This window comes from Durio zibethinus, chromosome 1 (genome assembly GCF_047325235.1).
Source record: "Durio zibethinus cultivar Kanyao isolate XHJ-2024 chromosome 1, ASM4732523v1, whole genome shotgun sequence".
Classification (NCBI taxonomy): Eukaryota; Viridiplantae; Streptophyta; class Magnoliopsida; order Malvales; family Malvaceae; genus Durio; species Durio zibethinus.
The window spans coordinates 32,748,289-32,769,926 of NC_143162.1; the positions used below are offsets into that span (position 1 = coordinate 32,748,289).

Below are 21,638 nucleotides of genomic sequence, written 5' to 3' on the forward strand. Positions count from 1 at the left end.
TTTATTTTTAATTAATTATAATTTTTCCTTTCATATCATATTTTACTTTTAATTACTCTAAATATTTATCTCAGTGTTGTCACATAATATTTTCAACACAAAAATTGTATTAGAACTATTTTTAAAAGTTATAAAAGCACAATTAATCTTCAATTACAAAATTTTCAACTTCATTTTTTAAAAACATTTTTTTTGTTTGTAAAAATTTTTTTACGATCTATTTAATCCTATAAAAAATTATTGATTTGTGCATTTTTTAATTTTAGATATAAAATGTCAAAAGAATCAGGAAATGTTTCATATTTATTAAAAGATTGGTTAATTAGTAATTCTATCATTAATATAAAAATTATTTTATTCTTAAACTTTTGGTATAATAATATTTTTCTTTTATAATTTTATAAACTCAATTTTTTATTAATATATTTTTATACATTTATATTTATATTAATAAGTATAGTAGAAAATATCTTTAAAAAATAAGTTAAAATATAATATTAATTAACCCTTTTATAATCAAATGTTAAAATTCGTCATTGAGTGGTCCAAAAACCTTTCTAATTTTTATTTAGAGTGTATTTTTTTACACTTGAAAATGACATAGGGATGTTCTAAATAGGCTATAACCATGCTACAACCTTTTTATTGTTGGGTGTTTAGGGTTGGGTAACATACTAACATGTTGATGTTGCATCCCTTATTTCCCTGCTAGAGAGTCATGTTACAACCTACGGGCTAAAGTTTGATATAGCCATTCTTGATCATCCAGTCCAGGCTCCAATGTCTGTTAACATTCCTCAGAGTCCAATAAGCCCAACCGAAAGTCGCTCTCCCCCAGACCTCTAATTGGGCCTTGGCGAACCGTTGGTAATCCTCTTTACTAGCTCCACTAACTAGCCACTCAGCCACCCATTCACCTGCAAATCAATGGTCATTGAATTTAACTCGCCATTGTTTTCATCAAACTAATGAATATCATAACATTGCAGGAGGTCAATTGATCGATTCTTACCAACAAAAGTGAGAGGACCATTAGATGTAGTAACATGATTCAGCTGTAAGGATCTATTCTGATATATAAAATCAATGTTCTGTTGGACAGTCATGTTGTCAAACATGTCTTGGAAAAGGTTGTAATAATGTATATCAATAACAGAACCCCTTAAGCCACTGGCCATTGGGAATAGCTCCCTTGGTTCCATTGGTCCTAGCCTATTTGACATCACCACAAAAGCTGTAGAAGAGTGCCTACGGACAGCAGCATAAGCCGCTTTGTAGTATTTGATCACGCTCTCCAGTGTCGCTCCAGGTGAAAGAGGCTCGTTAATCAGCTCAACTGCATAGAGGCTTTGGTTCTTTGCATATCTATTCCAGGACCAAGAGGGGAACCAGGTGCAGCCAGAAACAAAATTTAGAACTACTTATAAATAAAGAGTGGATTGCTTTAAATTGTTTTTACCTGGCTGTTAAAAATTCTATAACAGCTACGGTCTGATTTATGTTTTCATCTGTTTTACCCCATTCCTGGGAGCCATCTCTGGAACCGCTGTGCTCCCAACCATTTTGCGAACCTGGTGCGGCATGTAGATCAATTATAACTTTTAACCCATATTTCCTGGAAAACAGAACAAACTGTAAGATCAATTATAACTTTTTAAATGGAAAATAAGTTTCGGTTTGATCAGTCGGGTGAAAAAAAAGAAAGAACTTAACTGTGCCCATACGAAGGCATTGTCTAATGCAAACAAGGAGCCCCCGACAAAAGGCGGAGGAGGGGTTGGATCGCTGGCTATCCACCAACCAACTGGTATTCTCACAGCATTAAGCCCATTTTGTGATATGAATTTGAAGTCTTCTTCCACAATGAACGTTCCCCAATGCTCCTGAGAATGAGGAATCAGGTCAACAGCCAACCTCCATGATTTTAATTCAAAGGTCATATAGTCTTATCTATTTTAAATTAATTTTATCATTATCATATATATGCATCACACAACATTAGTCAACAAAATCTGCAAATAGTTCAGATTGCAATTTGTATGATGATGTTGGCTGACTGACTGGATGAACATTAACTCCTCAAATTGTTAATTGATTTGACTCCAAATTTCTTGTATAAAAATGCAAAATTAATCTGAAATTCACCTAAAGCGTGTATACGTTAAGCCAGTTAGCAAGAAGTTTGATTTCTTTTCAACCTATCATTTATATAGTAATTATTTGGAGATGGAAGGACTTTGATTTTTTTTTTTTTTGGTGCAAGGAAGTACTTTAGAAAATTTCTTCTTTCTTTTAGGGTTTTATAGTGATTAACTTATACTATGTTTGGATATATATTAATAAAAAAAATTGGTATATGCACCTTTTATTTGGATAGTTAAAATTAATGAAAAAAAAATCTAATAACCATTGTTTTTATAAATAGTAAAAAAAATTAATTAATTATAATTTTTTTTTAATTATAACTTTTTTTTATAAAGTAACATATAATATATAACTATATCTTTACACTACCTAATTTGTATAAACAAATTTTTTTTAAAAAAATTAAGCATATTTAATACGAAGATGTATTAGTCAGTTATTAATTTACTTTTAATTTTGTATTTAATTCAATCTTTTAATTTATTCTAACAATAATTTGATTTATTTTATTGTTAAGATTTGAAAAATCATAAAATATTTATAAACTGTAATACTATATAAAATACTTATAAAAGAAAATTATTTTTGTAAAAATTTAAGTTATATAATCAAATCTATTATCATAATAAAAAAATAGATATAATAATCTTTTCCTAAAAATAAATTTTTAAAAAAAAATTTCTGACTTTTTCCTCAAATTGAAGTATTAAAAAAGTGAAAAATACAAAAAAAAACTAAAAATTATTGAATTTTCGCATTTTTTTTAAATTAAAAATTTATGCAAACAAAAAAATAATTTTTCTGTTTTCATTGTTTTCTTTTATTTTCCTTTCATTTCCTTTCACTCCTCTTAAACCAAACATAATGTTAAAGATTTTGGTTAAAATATTATATTTATAGTAATATTTTGCTTTAAATAAAGTAATTGATAATTAATGTGATGATTTCATTTTAGACGAAAATGTTAAAGTTGTTTATATAGTAATATATAAAGAGGAGAAACACTCCTTAGCGTACTCTTTTCGTTTCTCATGACAGCTAATAATTAGTTGAAAAAAGATAATATCTCGAAGCTGATTTTAATTTGTTATAAAAGCAAATTTTGGTTCTCAAAATTTAAGATTTTTAGCTGATGCAAGAAGTATATTTGAATGTTTAGACAATTATAAATCAAAGTTTCTTAAAAAAGGTTTTAATGTTTCATAATAAATATTTAATGAATTTTTTTACATTTTCATCTAACTTTTCGATAATTAATTTTTATTTGATCTAATTTTCCTATTGATTTTATTTTTTTTTTAATTTAAAAAATTTGTTCTTTTGTTTATTTCTTTCATGTAATATTTTGTAATTTATTTTAATAAAATCAAATATTTTATTTTTTTCATATATTAAAAATATTATTAAATATTTTTTAATATTTTACTACATTTTCTGTGTAAAATTTACCAATTCTTATTTAACTTCTCTTGATTTTAGAACGGTTCTATTCTAACAGAATTTATTATAGAAGCATCAATCGAATGAAACAGATCTCTAACTAAATAATTATCATGCCATTATCATTATTAGCACTTAATTAGTATATTAATTAAATCTGTACGCTGTACTTACTCTCATGACTTGTGGGGCTCTATCGGGGCCATAGCCATTGGTTACTTGAAACTCGCCCTCCAGCCTTCCAACCATCTCCATCTTAAATACTGATGGATCATCATCTCCCCTTCCGTTACCCCCTTGCGAATCAGCTGTCACCAGCTCTTCTGTTTTTGCCTGTAATTTAGATTATTCAAAGGGCATTGGCACCATTATTTACTTGTACAGCTTGAATATTTTAAAAGCATGCTTTCTTCTTTTGGATTTATAATTCATGGAGTTGGGGAACACCTAACAAATATATAAATAGTCTATAAGGTGCCCATGATTGATTATTCTTTCAGGATACAACTTATCATTGGAGGTTTGGTTTTAAGACTGATTAAGCATTGGATAAACCATATTACCTGTAAGTAGTACCCATTGGGTGCTTTGATCCGAACCCGATTCTTATCATTGGAGTCCCTCAAAATCTCAAAGGTTTCTGAATTTCCAGGAGTTTTTGAAACAGCTACTATGTCAATCCGATTTCCGTTTGTGTCAAGTCCAATGAATTGCTTCTCAAAGACCCTAAAATTTAGGGCCGTATCATTGATCCTCCACAACTGTACTTTCACAGCAAGGGAAAAAAAAAATGAAGTTACGAACACTAAACTAATGAAACAAACAGGAAAAGTACTTCTTCTACAAAACTTGATCAGACAAGGTATAGCTTTGATTACTGTAAAGGTTTCCCAGCCAGAAGCAGATGTCCGGTTGGCAACTATGATACTTCCTCCACCTTGTTCGGCGCAAAGATATTTTCCAGTTGTTACTGACTTAAACTGAAGCGCAGTTCCATCCTGATGATCACATCAATGAAGCAGAAAAAAATATAACTTGAGTTAGTTATATGCTTTCATGAATATATAGTGGTGATCACAAAAGAGACAGGTCTAATTTCTAAAGAAAGGTTCAATATCCAAACCAAGAAATCTTTGTTGACGATGCCATCAAAAAGAGAAGGTTTAATCCAACCTTCAGTCACGAGCCAACCTCCTAGATTAACTGCTTTAATCCGGAAATTCGGGTCTACCGTCCCCTGACAGGAAGATAAAACCAGAGACAGGACACAAATGCTTAATAGATTTCTTGTTGAGGAGACAAACATTTTGAAGTTTCTTTTGTTTTCTCTTTCGTATGCCGACCTCTAACAAGCAGTGGCATGTAAATATAGATAGCTGGATTTGGAAGTCATAATCTAGAAGCGCTAAATGTTGACCAACCAGAAAACTAAGAAGAGTTGAAAATGGCTGTATATCATACATATGGATTGAGAATCTGTAGTGTATTTTTTCCAACATTTACAGGTTACATTCTCTTAACTTATTCTAAGAAAAATTAATTTTTAATTCTGTTCTCTTTTTGGGATTAGTCCAAATTAAAGCATTGTAAAGGCTAATATCAAAGTTTTGCCAGTCAAATCCAGAATAATGGAATGAATTAAGAAACACTATTATTTTTTTTAATAAGAAAAGTGCTAAAAACATTAATTTTCTAGCATTATAGACGACGATGGCAGCTGATCAAGAAAGTCTGTATATCATGATATATAAATTCAAAAATTTATAGTTAGATTTAATAAATTAAAAAGTTATCAATTTTTTTATTTAGATGTGATTGGTCACCTAAAGAATCTATTCTTTTAAGAAGCTCATAAGCTTAACTAAGGGTCCCTAAAAAAATAGGTTCGGGTCTACTAATCAGAATAAGATTCGATAATTCGGTTATATATAGGAAATGTTATAGCACCCTCACATACCCATCCAAAGGATGGTACCATATTATTTCAAATTCATCCTAAGGTCTTGAGTCTAATGGTTTTCAAATTTTATGTTACATATTGAAAAAATTCATAAGATTCTTCCATCAATCTGATAAAATTCTTAAAAATATATTTTTTCACCTTAAGAGTATTCAAGAATCTCATTTAATTTCTTGAAGAGGCTCCGTCGTCGAAGAAATTATCTTTTTTATTATTTTTTTTATGTCGAAAATATATCTAATTATTTCACCATTTTGGCTAAATTAAAAATATATTTTTTTTAATTTATAAATTTTTCACCATTTGGGCCTGTTTAAAAATTTTTTTTTCGAAATTGCTAAATTTTTTCATCATTTGGGCCTATTTAGAAATTCATTTTTTTCTTTTTTTTTTTTGGAAAGAAAATAATATAACAATTATTTTTATTGAAATTTCATCTAAATTATTCTACAATTTGGGACAAATTTAGAGAAAATTTCTCACCTAGAGATTTCTTAAAAATTTACCATTTGAAATTTTTAATAATCTCATCCTTGAATAATTATCAAATATTTTCAACCCAAATTTTTTATTTGGAAAAGAATACAATTACTTATATTGAAATTTCATCTAAATTATTTCATAATTTGGGTCAAATTTAGAAAAAATTTCTCACCTAGAGATTTCTTAGAAAATTTATCATTTGAAATTTCTAAAAATCTCATCATTGGGTAATTTATACTTAATTCCAAAAATTTATTTATTTTATTTATTATATTTCTATATTTTTTATTTTTTTTTGTTTTTGAAAATAAATATTAATTATTTTTATCAAAATTTATCTAAATTATTCTACCATTTGAAACAAATTTAGATAATTTTTCACCTAGGAATTTTATAGAAATTTATCATTTGAAATTTTTATAAATTTCATCATTGGATAATCAATATTTATTCTCAAAACTTTTTATTTTCAATTTTATTTTTATTAAATTAAATCATGCAAAAATATTCCTAAAACAAACACATAAATAAATAAATAAAATAAAAAATACCAAAGAATGGCTCGACTTACTGCTAGAATCGACTCAACTTGGCTTGAGACAGAGAAAACGGCTCAAAAACATGGCTCGGGAGTGCATAGCTCGGCTCCAGGGGACGATTGGCACGCGGGTCGCGATCAGGTCAGTTTGGCTCAAGTAGAAACACGCGGATCTTGGGTTGATTTAAACTCTAAAACAACGTCATTTTCAGTAGATATATAAGCCTAAATCTCAATTTTTTCGACAAAATTCTTCTTCCCCTCTTTCTCTCCCCATTTTTTTCTCTCTTCATCTCTCTAAAAAACCCAAATTTCAATTGAATGTTCTACCAGAATATGAAAAAACACGTCAGGAACTGAAAAAATCGTCAAAAAATTTAAGTTTGGCATAAAAATTCACTGGAAAATTGATCGAAATCTGAAATTTGTTCAAAAATTTTCTAGAAAAAAAACTCAAAAAATTTTAAAAAATCCTAAAATTGCTTCTGACACCCTCTAGAAATTTTTTTGAATTTTGCCTTCTGTTTTCTACTCTCCGTTTTGTGTGTGATCTACAGGTATTTATAGGGTTCAATCAAAAGAGTTTCTGATTGACCCTGATTCCCTCTTTAGATAAGATTTTCGAAAGGCATGAAATTGAATCCATATTCAATCCAACCAGTCACAATTCACGGTAATTTTTTTTTTCATTATCTTCTAGAATAATAATAATAATAATAATAATAATGGTGATGATGATGATGATAATAATAATAATTAAAATACAATTCATAATAAATAACCTAAAATAATAATAAAAATAAAAAATAAAAATGGGTCAATTTATCCCATTTGGACCAGGCCTAATTGATTAAGGCCTCGACCAAATTGGGTGTCTATAGCTACCCCTCTTTGTGCATTTCTTGTGCAACAGGAATTGCGCAAAGATGTAGACACCCTACACGTGATCATCCCACTATATTCGCACTTTTTTTAAGTAACAAAGTCCTTCTAAATAGAGGCGAAACAACTTTAAAAAAAAAAATTGCTCCTCTAAATAGAAGCAACACAACTTTTGAAAAATAAATTGCTCTTCGACAATCATATCCAGAGGAGTCACAGATCATGTTTGATGGAAACTCAAAGATTCACAATTTAAGTTTGCAATTCAAGGGCTTAGATTCGCAAGAACCTTTTAGCTTTGCAAGAATTCACTGAAATTTGATTATCAAAACTTCAGTTTCACAAGAATTCAAATTTATAGGATTTCCAAAATTTGCATTTGTGAGATTCTCATCCAAAGTTCAGGGATTCGCATGCAAATTGCAAAGCTCACATCCAACATTTGAATTTTGGAGATTCACATCCAAAAATTCAAAACTTCTCATTCGAGTCTAAAGACTCACATCCAATAAATTTCACGGTTGCTCATCTCGAAGATTCTTATTTGAAACTTAAAAATTTTTATCTGAAAACTCTAAAATTTTCATTTGAAGATTTCTAAAAGATTCTCTTTTAACGATTCACAATTTTACCTTTAAAGCCTTCATCCAAAGATTCATGATTCCTTTCTCAGATGATTTTCAAACTCAAAATTTAGCATGTAATGAATGTCATGATCAATGATGCAAGTGCTTTCCTAATGATGTAAGTGCTTTTCTAATGATGTAAATGCAACAACAACCTAGATCCTTACAATGCCATATTCTTAACAATGCAGATGTAATGTATGTAATAAAGATGTCCATGTCATAAAATTTTAGTTAATTGTGATACTTAAATTTTTCAAGCTCTTTTCTTGGGCCCCAAACCCTTCACTCTTCAGGTACCAAGACCAAATCAATGTAACTCTCAATCATCTCTCTCATTTAATTCTCATCTTTTCCTTTTTAAGAAATCTCTTTCCAAATTCAATGTCCGTATTAAGAACTGAACATTTTAAATTTGCCTTCATCACTTTCAACCTTTCCAATGTAATGTAAAAATCTTTCATGCTATTATTCATTTATCAATCATTATTTCAATCCCAAAAAGCAAGAATGCATTTACGCATCTCCTCCATTGTAAGGTATTAAAAAAAAAATAGTAAGAATGGCTAGGAAATAATCAACAAAAGAAACACACAAAAAATGAAATGAAATGTCTTTTATTAGCAAGATGACAGTAAACTTTGGCCAGTTGGCAAAGAAAGAATTACAAAAACGGGTATGGGGTCAAAGCCTACAATAAACAATCCAACAATCATGATAACATATCTTGAAGTCCTTTTCAAAATATTCAACCACCCAATACACTCAACAACTTAGTGCTCCTCAGAACATGCTAGCCTTTTTGCCAATGAACTTTTAAATTTGATATTGTATTCTCCTTATCTAAGCTACCTTTTCAGGTTTTTAACTTAGATAAACCCCATTTTGACTCAAATCATCCATTTAGGGTTTTCACCTTAAATTTTTTTTTCTCAAGTATAGTACTTTTTCACAGTATCAGAATTTATAAGATGAGGTAAATCATTTTCATCCATCTCAGCCAATATCAACACTCCGTCAGAGAAGGCTCGTTTCACGATATATGGTCTTTTCTAATTCGGAGTCTATTTTCTTTTATTATCGTGCTAACTTGAAAGAATTCTTTTTAAGACTAACTTTTCTTTTCGAAAATAATGAGGTTGAACCTTTTTATCATGAGCTCTCATCATTCTTCTTTGATATAGCTAACTATGGCACAATGCTGTCAATATCTTTTCTTCGATGAGATTCAACTGTTCATAGTGCTCTCGAATCCATTCAGCCTCTTCTAGTTTAACTTCCTTTAGAATTCTAAAAAATGAGATCTATACTTCTACTGCAGTACAGTTTCCATCTTATAAATAAAAAAAAATAAGATTACCCCAGTAGTGGTGCGCACCGACGTTCGATACGTATGTAGTGCAAATGGTAACTTCTTATATCAATTTTTATAAGTCTCAATCATCTTTTCAAGAATTTTTTTTATATTTTTATTAGCTACCTCAACTGTCCCATTCATTTCAGACGATATGGCACCGAATTATAATGCTTGATCTTGTACTGAACACATCATTCTTGTATCATCTTGCTATTCAAGTTCTTGGCATTGTCTAAAATGATTCTCTTTGAAAGTCCATATCTATAAATGATCTCTCTTTTTATGAACTTACAGATCACAGATCGTGTTACATTTCCAAATGATGCTGCCTTTACTCATTTCGTGAAGTAATCTATCATCACGAAAATAAATCTATGCCTATTAGAAGCTTTTGAGATAATAGGACCAATGACATCCATACTTCACATAAAAAATGGTTAGGGTGATGCTAAAACATGTAACACAGATGGTAAAGCATGAATCTTATCAGCATAGATCTGGCACTTGTGATATTTTTAAGCATAGTCAATGCAATCGCTCTTCATTATCAACCAATAGTACCCTACTCTCATAATCTATCTTGTCATCATATGTTCATTGACAGGTGCCTCACATATTCCATCATGCACCTCCTCAATAATTTTATTAGCCTCGATCTTATTTACACACCTCAACAATACTTGGTCATGATTTTTTTTGTAGAGAACATCTCCATCTATGAAAAAACTCATAGCTAGTCTTCAAATGACCTTTTTATCATTCTCAATTGCTTAGAATGGGTATTACCAATATTTCATGTATTGTAAGATATCATAATACCAAGACTTCTCATCTTCTTCCTCTTCTACATTAGAGCAGTGAGCTGGCACATCCTTATCATCTAAGTTGATGGGTTGAATGTCAATGCTATCATTAATTTGAACCATTGCTGCTAAAGTAGCCAAGGCATTAGCAATCAAATTTTTCTCCCGAGGTAAATGATCAAATTAAATATCTTCAAACTGTTTAATCAACTCTAGGATATACTTGTGGTATAGAATGAGTTTCAAATCTCTTGTCTTCTATTCTCTTTTCAATTGATATATAACTAGAGCTGAGTCTCTAAACACTTTTAATGCTTTAATTTTTCTGTATATAACAGCTTGTAAACCCATGACACATGTCTCATATTCAACGATATTATTTATGCAATTGAAATTTAACATCGCTATTATAGGATAATATTATTCTTCTAGAAAAATCAAGATTGCCCCAATTTCATATCCCAAGGAATTGGTAGCTTTGTCGAAATACATCTTCCAATGGTTCTCTTTATACCTTTCTTTTTCTAATTGGAAAACAGTCATCAAGTCTTCATCAAAAAATTTTAACCTCATCGGCTCATAATCCTCAGTAGCACGATCCGCGAGAAACTCAGTTATGGCATTCTTTTTTATTACCTTTTAGCTTACGTATATGATATCATATTTCGAGGGCATTACTTACCATCTAGCAATTCTTCCAAACAAAGAAGGTTTCTCAAAGATGTATTTAATTGGATTCAATTTTACTATAAGTCATGTGGTATGATAGAACATATATTGTCTGAGTCTTTTAGTAGTCCAGGCTAATGCATAACACATTTTTTCCAACGAAAAATACTTGGATTTATATTCTGTGAAATTTTTACTCATATAGTAAATAGCTCTTTTCTTTTGGCTAGACTCATCTTGCTATCCTAGTACACATCCCATTAAATTATCGCACACTGTTAGGTATAAAATTAAGGGTCTTCTTGGAATAAGTGATAACAACACTAAAGGATTTAATAAGTATTGCTTAATTTTATCAAAAGTCATTTGGCATTCTTCATTCCATTCTCTAGGGTTATTCTTATACAAAAGTTTAAATATGGGATCACACTTATAGGTAAGTTGAGATATCAACTGAGAAATATAGTTCAATTTACCCAAAAAACCTCAAACATTTTTTAGTGTATTTAGAGGTGACAAATTTAAAATAGCTCATATTTTATCTGGATCGACTTCAATCCCTTTTTCATTGACCACAAAGCTTAGCAACTTCCCTGACCTTGCCCCGAAAGTGCACTTAGCCGGGTTCAACTTGAATTGGAATTTTTTTAACCTCTTAAATAGCTTTCTAAGATTAGTGATATGATCTTCACATTTTTGAGATTTTGCAATCATATCATCTACATACACCTCCATCTCTTTGTGCATTATGTCATAAAAAAACGTCACTGTGACTTTTTGGTACGTTGTCCCAACATTTTTTAGATCAAAAGGTATGACTTTATAGCAAAACATTCCTCACATGGTCACAAAATTAGTTTTTTCTATGTCATCTTCAACCATTTTTATTTGGTTATATCCTGAGAACCCATCCATAAAGGAGAACATCGAATGCTTGGCCATATTATCTACCAATGTGTCAATATGAGGTAAAGAAAAATTATCCTTTAGGCTAACCTTATTGAAATCGTGATAATCTATGCATATTTGTATCTTTCCACCTTTCTTAAGAACTGGAACAATGTTGGCTACCCATTATAGATATGTGGCCACTTGTAAGAAACTTGTATCAAACTACTTTTTCACCTCTTTTTTGATCTTCAATAGCATTTTAGGTTTCATTCGTCTCAATTTTTATTAGACTGGCTTACATTCTAGCTTCAAAGGCAGTCAGTGTTTTACTATTTTTGTACTGAGCCTAGACATATTCCGATAAGACTAAGCAAACAAATCTATGAATTCTCGAAGTAGACTTTCCAATCGTTATTTGTTTGTCAACAAGAGTGATGTGATAATTTTAACCCCCTTCTTATTCTCCTCATCTCTTAATTTCACTAATTCAGTTGTCTCATGATTAGGCTTAATTGGTTTAGTTTTTTACTCAATCAATCTCATTAGGTCCAGAGGAATAGCATATTCTTCAGAATTATCTTCATTATCAAGTGCATCAATATTAATTGATTTTTTAAAATTAACCTTTTGATCGTTACTGTGATTATTTTTCTGTTCATTTAAGGACCTGAAATTTAATGAAATGGGATATGTTAGTGAAATGTATAAGAAGAATGGAAAAATGAAAAATAAAAGTATTAAAAAAATGAATAAAAATGCATCTTTCCTAATTTTATTAAAATAATAATAAATAAATAGCCCAAACAAGAAAGACCACCATAAAGCCTTGGGCATAAGCTATTGGGATGTTCAATTACATTGAATCAATATCAAATGTAGCAGGCATTTCGATAATGATTTAATTATTCAGCTCATAATTTGGTGGATAAAGACGAACCCATGTTTTCTTTTTATATCCATTTTTATCTCTGATCGCATAGATAGGCAACTCAGCAAAAGCCTTCCGTATGCTTTGTTTCAAGTCTTGTTCTGTAGTTGTGTACATGAACCCTCCAAGCCTGAAGGTCTCATATAAGTGTGGGATGATCATCATTGTCTTATCGACCTATCTCTCTTTAATTTTTTAATCTTTTGTTTCATAACCAAGACCTAATCTCTCCTTGTTATCCATCATTGTCAGAGGCTCTCTTATCCCCTATAAATTTTTACCCAATCTTACTTCAGAATATCACTATCTTTAAACATTATTGGCTTTTGGGTCCCTCTCTCATAAAGTTGACTAACTCAAAAGATCGATAAGAGCATTCCATTGCTTCCTCAGCAGCTTTCACATATGGAGCATTCAAAGGTTGAGTTACCAACATGTCTTCCTCTTCAAACACTACCACCAACTACCATTTCACATTAAACTTAATCTTTTGGTATAGGGTAAAAGGAACAACTCCTGCCATGTGAATCCATGGCCTTTCTAACAAGCAACTATAAGATAGGGAGATGTCTATCACTTAAAATTTTACGTTAAAAGTACATGACCCAATTTGTAAAGGCATCTCTATATCTTTCAAAACTTTTCATCTAGTCCCATCAAATGCTCGGACAACCATTTGACTATCCTTTTTATGTGAGTAATCAATAGGTAGCCTTGCCAAAGTTGACATAGGCATGATGTTAATAGCAGAATCATTGTCGATGAGGACATTGGCTATGATATAGCTCTTGCACTTGATAGTGATATGTAGAGCTTTAGTGCTTCCCCTTTCTTCTAGAGAAATCTCATCATCACTAAATGAAATGTAGTTTGGCATGACCAGGTTTCCAGCTAAGTGGTTCATATACTCAACAAATACATTGTGTGCCATATATGCCTGGTTCAGTACTTTTAGCAAGGTATTCTGGTGTGATTTTGAATTCAATAACAGTGATAATAATGAGATTCATACCGACATCTTATTTAATTATTCCACCACTGAGTATTCATTATGTTTTATCAGTTTTAGGAATTCACAAGCCTTTTTTTCTGACACTGGCTTTAAGTAATCCTTTTCAGGTACCACTTCTGGGTTATTCCGTTCTTCGCCTACCTTGGCCTTTTTTTTTCTAGCATTTCTAGAGTATAGCATATTTTGTTTCGGGTGATGCCCCTTACACCAGTTATATTAATAGCATCAGGCTTAGAGACATTCTCTTTTTACCCCTGGACTATTATATCACAGTCGTATTTTCATGGCATAGCCCTATTGCTCTTGCAAAGGAATAAAGTAAGGACTTTAAAGGTTACTGACCTAGGAGTGAATATGTTGATGGTTGACTTCGACCTATCCCCACAGTAAATTGTTAACAACTTTAGAAATAGTTTGGGTAGCTGGTCAATCATAGACACTTCAGCATTTTTTGAATCATACCTTTCCTCATAGAATTTAATCTGGTATGAATCCATGAGCTTTTGTACCTCTTGGTGAAATTACTCACAGATTTTAATAGAGTGACCAGATGCCTCACAACGGTATTTATAGCTTTTATCTGCTACATATACTCCATAATAAGTATATGGACTAACTGGTTGTATCATATCGACTTTTCATAAAGTATCAAATAGCTGACCAAGAGGGGTCTTAATTTTTACCACTTTTTTTTCAGTTGACGATCTCATTCTTCATTTAGAGCATTCACATTATGATTTGACAAAAGATTGCCACTAATGTTTGGTGTAGTTACCCTTCTTATATCAAAATTGATCATTTCATCCTTGATCAATCATTACACTTTATGTTTCAGGGTAGTACAATTCTCTGTGGAATGACCAGTAATCCCATAGTAATAATCGTAATGGGTTGTAGGATCATACCATTTGGGGCATGGTGGCTTGGGTGGCTCTATTCAATTAGGAGTAATTAGATGATTATTGTAAAGCTCACAGTATAACTTCGTATAAGTCATGAAGATTGGATTAATTATGATTTTTTCACGAGTAGTTTATTGTTCTCATAAACCACCTATTAGGCTAGCAGAATAGGTTTGAGGTCTCGAAAGAGGTTGAACATTAGAATTGTATGTGGCAACCATAGGTCTGAAAGAGGGTTGATAAGTCTGAGGGTAGGATGGCTGTGGATTTGGTTGGTATAGGTACGAAAAAACATTATTCACAGTGAAATAATTTGGGGAGTAGCCCTGTGGTGTGTAGGGCCGATGACCCTTGAACTATTGTCTATCAAAGCTCACAGCTTGAGATTCAGTCTCTTTTTTCTTTAAGGTTATTTTAGTGGATGTTTCCCCTCTTTTTAACTTGTCATTCTAGATGGTACTTTTAATAATTTTGTCAGAAATTATCATATCAGTGAAATTCTTTGTTGTATTCTCTATCATCTTTTCATAATATGGTGATTTCAGAATGCTGACAAATAACATTATAGTTTCTTTTTCAGTTATAAGAGGTTACACTTGAGAAGCTACATCCTTTCACTTCTGGGTGTATTCTTTAAAAGACTCATTTACCTTTTTCTCTATATTTTGTAAAGACAAATGATCATGAGCCAAATTCATGATATGTCGGTATTGACTGATAAAAATCTCAAGCCATATCACTTCAAAAATGGATACGAATTTTGTCTAACTGGACATACCACATAGCAGTAGAGCCAATAAGGCTATCTTGAAACAAATAAATTAATAGTTTTTCATTGTGAGCATGGGCTGTCATCTTTCGACAATATACGGTAATGTGGGTCTTTAGGTACTTTATACCATCATACTTTTCAAATTTTGATACTTTGAACTTTGAAAGAATAACCACATCTAGGACTAAGCAAAGCTCAGTAGCATTGACAAAACCATAAGAACCAATTCCTTTCACAGCACATAGCCTTTGTTTTGGCATACTAATTTTTAAATCTTCTTGAGATTTTACTTTTACCTTTTCTTTCTCTTTTTCTTTCAGTTCATCTAGATCAAGAACTTAAATTGATTCTACTACTTTTTCAGTAAAGACAAGATTCACATAGCTGTGGTAATGCCCTAAATTAGAGGCTGATGGTATTCCAGGATATGTGAGCTACGTGAATTGTTGTGGTGGGATTTCTTGTATAGACTGGGCTTGAGGTGGACCAAAATCAAGTGGATATAGGGGGTCAATCACTTCTTATGATGGAGAGTCCTATTGGCTTGTGTTCTATTTTATCTCATTTCCCTTGTTTAACTTGTTGAAAGCATCCAAACTCTTATTCAACTCATTTTCAAGCTTTTTCTATGCCTTTTCTATCTTTTCAAGTCGATGAGAGTTTTCTTGCTCTATTTGTCTAGCTTTAGCTCTTGTATTGTATCGATGAGTGGGGTTTTTACTAGATGAAGCATCTTTAAACCCTGAGTACCATAATTATATGATTATTAAAAATTATGTGTTCTATGTATGATATGTAAATGTATGCATGAAATATACTAATATTTGTCACATCACCATTATTGATAAAAGAAATCTCTATTTGAAATTTTATTTAATAAAATTTCAAAATTACATCATAATAAAGTCAAAGCAATATTCTAAAGTCCTAAACATCATCATTTATTTCTAATGCCTCCTTATAAACTTTTTAGCTTACTGGTAATGATTTTGTACATGGTCTAGGAAATCAAGCAATTGTCGCCTATAAGTTCCCATTGGTTGCACCACAGCCTTCAAATCTTTCATTTTTCTTTCATTTTTGATGCTTTATCTGTAGCAATGCATATCTGATCGAACAAATGCTTTAGATGCCCTTGTTTTTCTATGCATATGTCTTTCTATAGCTCACCCTATTTAGCTTGTCTTCTGCATTCATCAAATAATGCTTTTATTTGTGTTGTGCATCGATCCACTATTTCTTGTAGCATCTGACTATGTCTGTGTGCCCTAACAGTGGCTTTTTATTCTTTCTCCACCTTTGCTTTTAATAATTCATTTTCTTTTAAAAGTCGTGTAAGCTTGGGTGTGACTGATGAATGTCTCATGTCTAAATCATTAAATAAGGCTCTCCACTGATCTTTTTGCTCTATGAGGCTTTGGATTTTTAGCTCTTGAAGTTTCAAACTCTCTTTTATTTCTAACTTCAATCATTTATTTTCTTGTTCCAACTCGTCTTTCTCAGTTTGGAGCTTGCTCTTAGCAGTTTCCATTTTAAGCAAAGGATCTTGAAGAATAAGTTTTGAGGAATGCCCTAATTGTTCACTAGAAAGCACAATGTCTTTTTCCCTCATCGCATGCCACACACTATATTCTGGGGTGATATCGTAAATAAGCCTCCCTTGGTTAACCTGGTGGTTTACTTTCATCCTTTTTGATCCTTTCAACCATTCCATATACCCCTTTATCAGTGAAAAAGAATTCTCACTGGTTAAGTCCATGAGTTTCTGGAATGAATTATTCACATCCGGATTATCTTTTCACCAAAGCTGGGGCATAAGTAATAGCACTCCATAGGCCTAATATGAACACCAACGGTTGATCTTCATAACTATATAACACTTTATCATGACGCATTCAAGGTGCTCTCTAAATTATCCCTTGACTATCAAGGGCTTGAAAGTAGGAAACTCATTCTTCTTTTGACTTTGCTTGAGGCCATGTGCTACAATAAAACTCTTTGATTGGGATGCTAAAATGAAAGTATGGTTTATGAAACTGACTTTCTTTGCATTCAATATGACTCTTCATCCATACATAAAGTAGCTGTAGGCACCCACTGAATCGACTTTTATCATTTCTGTGGCAAAAGTTTAGAGAACGAATGGTTTTTGCCAAAATGGTTGGTGCTGCATTGAGTTGGTATGCTAACTGATCAACGAAGTCTATTACTATGACATCGACATACCCAATGACTTTTGGAAAGATCACCAGTCCATATAGAGCTATAGCCATAGCCACTAACCCCTGATCATCACCTATATGCCCTTGGATGAAATCTCACAGAAAACTTCACGAGATAACATTACTTTCACCTTTTGTCTTGACACATGCATTGACTTAAGGTAACCTAAGTCCAAGCATTTGGGCTAGCTTTTTACGATAGCCCACCTTGTTGGACCAATAAATCTTGTCTGGGTTTGACAAATCGAAGCAAAGTAAGATTATATATTCTTCAATTGTGGATACCATGTCTATTTCATTGAAGAAGAAACACCTATAAAAAGGATCCCAAAATTAGATGATGGCCCTAATCAAATTATTGTCCACATCCACTTGAAGTAGTGATGTTATGTCTCCATATCTGTTCTCAAATGCCTCATGCCTTGTTCTACTCATGCATCCCCAGACAATGCTTAAGTCAGCTAGATCATTTTACTATAAATCAATATGAACTCTCTTGATAATGATGAGATAAAATCATTAGGCAAGCAATCTCTTTATTTTTTTTTACCTTTCTCTGACTTAATTTTTAATTGATGAGCAAACTCATGATGGACTGATGTAAACTTTGGTTGCATTTGACTTTTCATGGATGTAAATGAGAGATCTAATTTATCAATAACTGATATGTGGTAAATATTTTCTATATGAGAATGATGCAAATGATAAGTGGGAGATCTAATTTATCAATAATTGATATATGGTAAATATTTTCTATATGAGAATAATGCAAATGATAATGTTAAAACATGATCATAAAAATGATGCATAGAATGAAATGGTATGATAATCTTAAAACATGATGATGGAAATGATGCATAGAATGGAATGATAATGTTATGATGCACAAAATCAAACAAACAAAATGGTTAGATAACAAACTGTTCCTTCTTATGTCCTAATTTTAAGTTATATCTATTGATGGGTAGGAAGCGCTCTATCTTAGGTTACTCTCTTAAGGGTGAACTATATGCAGGGTTAGGAGATTTTGACCACTAAAGGTTTTCAAATTATTTCTTACATCATCGTCCATTATAGACTAGTAAGGCAGTCCAATCCTCACCCATCAGGCTACCAACAAAAAAGATTCAATTTAAGTATGAGTATTTTGCTAGCCATTACAGAGATTATCATCTCATGAGAGTGTAAGTATTTTACTCCCTCTTAAGAAGGATGGAGCCCGGGTATAGAGCTCATGTAATGCAAATACACGTGATAGTATGTGTAAAAAAACATATAGGTTTCATGCCCCCAAAAATAAAATAAGAAACAAAAAGAAAAAATGTTAGTAAAAAAATAATTATAATTTAAAGCCATCAGATCTAAAGATAGAATAAATTTGGAAGTTATGGCTTGACTCTCTATAGCTATCCTCAGTGGAGTCACCAAACTGTCATAACATATAGATTCAAAAATCTATAGCTAGATTTAACAAATTAAAGAGTCACCACCAATCTTTTTTATCTAGGTGTGATTGGTCACTTAAGAAATCTATCATTTTAAGGAGCTCCTAAGCTTGACTAAAGGTTCTTAAAATAATAGGTTCGGATCTACTAAACAGAATAGGATTAGGAGTTCGGTTACATGTAGAAAAGGTTATAGCACCCTCATATACCCATCCAAAGGATGGTACCATATTATTTCAAATTTATCCTAAGGTCTTGAGTCTAATGATTTCAAATTTTATGTTAAATATTGGAAATGATTCATAAGATTCTTCCATCAATCTGGTAGATTCTTAAAAATATATTTTATTACCTCAAGAGTATTCAAAAATCTCATTTGATTTTTTAAAGAGGCTCCGTCGTCGAAAAAATTATCTTTTTTATTGCTTTTCTATGTCGAAAATATATCTAATTATTCCACCATTTGGGCCAAATTAAAAATATTTTCTCTTTTTGAATTTTTAAATTTTTCACCATTTTGGCCTGTTTAGAAATATTTTTTTTCGAAATTTTTAAATTTTTTCACCATTTGAGCGTATTTAGAAATATTTTTTTTCAAAATATCTAAATTTTTCACCATTTGAGCCTATTTAGAAATTTTTTTCTTTTTTATTGGAATGAAAAAAATATGATAATTATTTTTATTGAAATTTCATCTAAATTATTCCACAATTTGAGACAAATTTAGAGAAAATTTCTCACCTAGAGATTTTTTAGAAATTTACCATTTGAAATTTCTAAGGATTTCATCCTTGGATAATTATCAAATATTTTCAACCTAAATTTTTTATTTGGAAAAGAATAGAATTATTTGTATTGAAATTTCATATAAATTATTCCATCATTTAGGTCAAATTTAGAGAAAATTTCTCACCTAGAGATTTTTTAGAAAATTTATCATTTGAAATTTTTAAAAATCTTATCATTGGGTAATTTGTATTTAATTCCAAAAATTTTATTTTTTATATTTTTTATATTTTTATATTTTTATTATTTTTTGTTTTTGAAAATAAATATTAATTATTGTTATCAAAACTTTTATCCAAATTATTGCACCATTTGGGATAAATTTAGACAAAATTTCTTACCTAAGAATTTTATAAAAATTTATCATTTGAAATTTCTATAAATTTCTATAAATCAATATTTATTCTCAAAATTTTTTATTTTCAATTTTATTTTTGTTAAATTAAATCATGCAAAAATATACATAAAACAAACACATAAATAAATAAATAAAATAAAAAATACCAAAGAACGGCTCGGTTTGCGGCTGGAATCGGCTCGACTTGAGATAAAGAAAACGACTCAAAAACACGGCTTGAGAGTGCGCAGCTCCGCTTGGCTTGGCTCCAGGGGACGACTAACACACGGGTCAGACGTGGGTCGCAATCGGGTTGAGTTGGCCCAAGCATAAACACGCGGATCCTAGGTTGATTTCAGGGGGTATATAAGCCCAAATCTCATATTTTCCTTCAGAATTCTTCTTCCCCTCTCTCTCTCCCCATTTTTTTTCTCTCCTTCTCTCTTTAAAAAACTCATATTCCAGTTGAATGTTCTACCAAAATCTAGAAAAACACGCCAAGAACTAAAAAAACCGTCAAAATTTTAAGTTTGACTAGAAAGTTCGTCGAAAATTGATCGAAATCTAAAATTTTTTTTTAAAAAATACCAAAATTTGTAAAAAATCCTAAAATTGCTTTTGACACAATCTAAAACTTTTTTTGAATTCTGAATTCTGCCTTCTGTTTTTTGCTCTCTGTTTCATGTGTGATTTATGTGTGATCTACAAGTATTTATAGGATTCAATCAAAAGAGTTTTTGATTGACCTTGATTCCCTCTCTGGATAGAATTTTCAGAAGGCATGAAATTGTATCCATCTTCAATCCAACCAACCACAATTCACGGTAATTTTTTCTTTTTTTTTTTTTCATTATCTTCTAGAATAAAAATTATAATGATAATAATAATAATTAAAATAAAATTCAGAATAAATAACCCAAAATAATAATAATAATAAAAATAAAAATTAGTCAATTTACCTATTTAGATTAAGTCCAATTAATCTAAACTGAACCAAATTGGATGTCTACACTATTTTGAACTGAATTTTGTATGTATTAAAATACGTTAAACTTGACATTCATAGCTGGCTATTGCTCTTTCTGTTTCCCCAACTCAGCATTGAACTGAACAATTAAAACAATGAAGGGGGAAAAACTATCAGAAAAGAACAAGTTAGAAGAAAGAGAATGTCCTAAAAGTTATTTTATAGATGATGATTGCAAGGTAGCAGTTAATAAAAACTTGTCTGATGACAGAACCATGCTTTCATAAGTTAGCTTATGGTTACTTTCTACAATATCTTATCAGCGCCAAGGATGATCAGAAGTCATTGACAATAAAAGAAAGAGTTGAACTGGATTTATGGTTATGGTTTTACTGCAAGCCGCATCTCTATGGTGGGGTTCATGATAAATGAGTGGTAACAAATTGACAAGAACATATATTTAGATTTTTTTT

At 31.0% G+C, this 21,638-nt stretch overlaps 1 protein-coding gene across 1 annotated transcript; it reads right to left on the bottom strand.

The window, feature by feature from the left end:
• Positions 1–542: 542 nt before the first annotated feature.
• On the bottom strand, positions 543–4,938 carry LOC111311270 (putative glucan 1,3-beta-glucosidase A). The gene is made up of 8 exons (XM_022910645.2): positions 4,709–4,938; positions 4,464–4,583; positions 4,149–4,346; positions 3,760–3,918; positions 1,714–1,883; positions 1,460–1,615; positions 1,013–1,365; positions 543–917 (listed from the first exon to the last, which is right to left on the bottom strand). Exons 1-8 carry the CDS (start codon positions 4,889–4,891, stop codon positions 736–738), a joined length of 1,521 nt encoding a protein of 506 aa, XP_022766380.2. The 5' UTR covers positions 4,892–4,938; the 3' UTR covers positions 543–735.
• Positions 4,939–21,638: the final 16,700 nt, after the last annotated feature.